The sequence below is a fragment of the Engraulis encrasicolus genome, chromosome 17 (assembly GCF_034702125.1).
Source record: "Engraulis encrasicolus isolate BLACKSEA-1 chromosome 17, IST_EnEncr_1.0, whole genome shotgun sequence".
Taxonomy (NCBI): Eukaryota; Metazoa; Chordata; class Actinopteri; order Clupeiformes; family Engraulidae; genus Engraulis; species Engraulis encrasicolus.
Window position 1 is genome coordinate 36577857 of NC_085873.1, and position 3903 is coordinate 36581759.

General features: G+C 45.7%; 1 protein-coding gene across 1 annotated transcript in view; it reads left to right on the forward strand.

Annotated features, from left to right (window-relative positions):
- The window catches only part of svild (supervillin d), a 119610-nt gene extending 117105 nt beyond the window's left edge, over positions 1-2505 (forward strand). The window contains exon 29 of the mRNA XM_063220713.1: positions 1596-2505. Coding sequence (XP_063076783.1) covers positions 1596-1682 — 87 coding nt within the window. The 3' untranslated portion in view covers positions 1683-2505. The remainder of the gene's footprint in view (positions 1-1595) is intronic.
- The last annotated feature ends 1398 nt before the right edge of the window (positions 2506-3903 follow it).

Sequence of the window (3903 nt, forward strand, 5' to 3'; positions counted from 1 at the left end):
CTGAAGGTGCGTCCAGATAGGTAGGAGGTAGGAGTTGAACCATGAGTGGACAAACGCCTGTGATTCACATGGCTGTGAGTATCCTCAGGAGGATCTTGTGGTTGACTGTGTCAAAGGCTGCAGACAGGTCTAGTAGTATGAGGACCGAAGATAATCCTTCCGTTCTTGCAGTCCTTAGAGCTTCAGTCACTGAGAGTAACGCAGTTTCAGTTTAATGTCCACTTCTGAAACCAGATTGTTTTGGGTCCAGTAATCCGTTCTGGTTTAGGAAGTTGGTGACCTGCTTTGCAACTGCTCTTTCTAGCGTCTTGGATAGGAAGGGAAGCAGTGAGACAGGTCTGTAGTTTTGACATGAGCAGGGTTCAGTGTAGGCTTCTTCAGTAGTGGTGTCACCCTTGCTTGTTTGAAGGCGGAGGGGACAGTGCCGGAGGAGAGTGAGGAGTTCATGATGGATGTGATTGCTGGGACCACTGTTTGGGCAATGTCTTGAAGAAGGTTCGTGGGCACTGGGTCTAGTAGGCAGGTAGTAGGACGGCTTCTTGTGATGAGTTTGGAAACGTCTTCTTCAGAGAGCAGAGTGAATTCATGAAGTGTTGCAGGAGTCGCCGTGTTTTCCAGGGGGGTGTCCAGGGCGGCTCACAGAATTGCTTGCTAATATTTGCCGTCTTTTCCGTGAAGAAGGTGGCAAAGTTGTCTGGGTTCAGGTCTGTGGGCGCAGGAGGGGGGGGAGGGTTGAGCAGTGACTTGAATGTAGAAAACAACTTACGTAGGTCTGTAGTGTTGCTGATCTTGTCGTTATAGTAGGTCGTCTTGGCAGCTGTTACAGAGGCGGAGAAGGAGGCTAGTAGAGATCTAAGTTTTTCGAGGTCAGATGGGTTGCAGGTTTTGCGCCATTTCCTTTCTGCCGCTCTGAGGGTGGTACGTAGAGCTCGGATGGTCTCTGTCAGCCATGGTCGTGGTGGTGAAGGTCTTGCAGGTTTAGTGACTAGTGGGCACAGGTTGTCGAGGCAGGAGGTCAGTGTGGAGCTGAGCGAATCTGTAGCAGTGTCAACATCGAGTGAGGAGAGCACGCTTGCTGAGGGCAAGGCATCTGCCACCACTGATGCAAAGCTAGTGCGTGACAGGTTGCGTAGATTCCGCCTATATGTGACCAAGGGAGGGGGGGTGGGTGTAGGGTCGGGTAGGGAGGTGGTGAAATGGAGGAAAAAGTGGTCTGAAACATGCATTGGTGTTACCTTGATGTTGTCCGCTTGGCAGTCCTTAGTCATGATCAGGTCGAGCTGGTTACCACTCTTGTGTGTCGGGGGGCAGCTGGCGAGATACATGAAAAGCGGGATCTTTTCCATTGTCCTCCATTTTGATTTTCCAGAAATAGAGCTTTTTAGCTGCAAAACTTACTGTGCTTTGGTCATACAGTTCTAGTAAATATTGGTGTATTATTCAGAAAATATTCATGAAAAGATCAAATTTGGCAATAAGCTGCACAGTTTCATTGAGCGGCATAGTTGCAATACCTACTCTGGCCACAATCACAGTGCACCTTTATAATGTGACTAACCTGGCTTATTATTTGTGTTTGTTATTTGTGTTTTCAGACTCTGCTGGAGCTCTCGAGACAGGAGTTCAGCGCCCTGCCCACTTGGAAACAACTCAACCTGAAGAAGAGTAAAGGTCTCTTCTAAACCACATCAGGGGTGCTGTTCTTGAAAGCATATTTGCTAGCCAGTTAGCAACTTGGGTAGTTGCCAATGGGAAATTGCATTGCAAACAACAAAGGAGCTAGCATCGTAGTTAGCAACTATGGTTTCAAGAAATGAACCCCAACCAGGACTCTTTTACACACACGTCACACTTCCAATGCATTGCATTGCTAGGGGCTTTTGCACAGGGAAACTTATGGACTTTGACACTTAGAAAAAAATACACTTTATACATTCAAGAGCATTGCATTGAGTGAGTGAAAGGGAGAGAGAAGTGAAGCGATGAACGCTTTAATGTCAGAAAGACTTTTTTAAACATTGTACAATGTGTTCATCTATAGGAGAATGAAAAAAAAACAGTGGGAAAAAAAGGTGAGGAAAAGGTAAATAATTAAAGGACTTTTTTAAACACAATACACTTTATTCATGTAAGAGGGAGAATGAGTGAAAGACTGAGTGAATGAGTGAGCGAAAGAGTGCATGCATGTCCCATTCATTTTTATCTTTTCATCTTTATCAAAAAAAAGGACACAGTTTTTGGTGTTTTTTTTCCTCGTCATGTGAAAGAAAATTGTACAGTTTTACCTTATTTTTTTCTACACTTTTTGCTAGAAATTCCTCTATCCAGCAACCACTTGTATTTCTGCAAACAATGCTCTTTCCTAGCTGTTTAAATCTAGCTTCTTCTTACTTGACTTAACATGACTACCCCCAGTATACATGTATTCCCAAAACCATGGACCTGCGCGTCCATCTCCTTCAGTATCTAATCATGTATTGAACTATAAATATGTATTATATTATATGTATTATTATTTTTTAATTTCTTTCTTTCCAAAAAGTGAATGATTGTTTTTTTTCTCGGCTGTCTTTTCAAAACTGTGAGAGAATGGTGGGTGGGTGCATCCGATATATACATTAACCCTATTGAACGATTGGATTTCATGAACATTTGAAGCAGTATGTAGGGAACAAAACGGAATAATCCACTCACTATGTAGTGGATAGTAATATTTGAATGAGTTGAACATTCCGTGTAGAACCAAATGTGTGGAATGGTGTTTGAGCGCTTCGTCACTGCCCTCTGTAGGCAGGCTGTGGAACTGCATTTCACCTTTGACGTTTGACCCAAAGAATCGTTCTCTAGTAGAGTAAGATACTTCAAGCCCATACTTTTCCTGGATCCATGTGACGTCAGGTGAACGCCCCTTCAGGAGACCTTCAGTTAGGAGACCTTCGAAGTCTTGTGGTTGATAATAAATTGAGTTCCCTTAGCGCTGTGGATGGCAGTAGCGCACTTCTTATGCAAGCCACCACCAAACATCACAGAAAGAAAAGAAGAAGGAGGGAACAACGCCCCCTTAGGAGACCGAACTTAAGCACACTCCTTTGCATTGAGTGGGCGGAGTTTGAATTATCTTTCTCTTCTAGAGAACTCTTTGGATCAACCCCTTGTCTTGTCTTGTTTTGTCTCGTCTCTACCTGAGCTAGGGCTTTCAGGCCGACCAGAACGGAGCCGGTGCCCGCACCAGTTACGTTCGGCACTTAAGTGCTTATCTGCGAACCGCCCGTGTTCATACCGGGCTCTGAACTTTTTTCCGCACGCGGCTGTGTTACCCGGATGAACCTGCCGACGGCCACGCTGTCATCATGGTTAGCGGAGATAAACCTAGTATTTTGCGGTTCGCTTTGCGAACCAACTTTCTGGATCGCAAACGCTAAAATCTGTGGTGCGAATGCGTCGGCCGGTTTGTGATTAGGTGCGGGAGCAGGCACCGGCACGGTTCTCAGTCGGCCTGAATGCGCTAACGGTAGGGACACATACATGTGAATTTGCGAACTTTGCCATTCATTCCTATGAGAGAGGCGAAGGCAAGCGAACAGGAGCGAAGCGAAACGAAATTATTAAAGAAAGTTTAATGTTATGCAAATGAGGAGCGAATTCGCCTGCCGCGGCCCAATCAAATCAACAACACTGTTCCATTCCATTTGATTCGCTGCGACGACCTGATGACGGTTGGATTTCGCCTCTCTTTGCTTCGCTCGCTTCGCCTCCTTTGTGTCCCTACCGTAAGCGAGAGAGAGAGAGGGGTCACCTGTTGTGCCATTGAAATGAGCTGAGTCACTGCCAGACGTAGGCAAGGCCAGTGCAGCCCAACTCCGCTGCACTCTGCTCCACGTCTTTAATGCTATTCAGCAGATT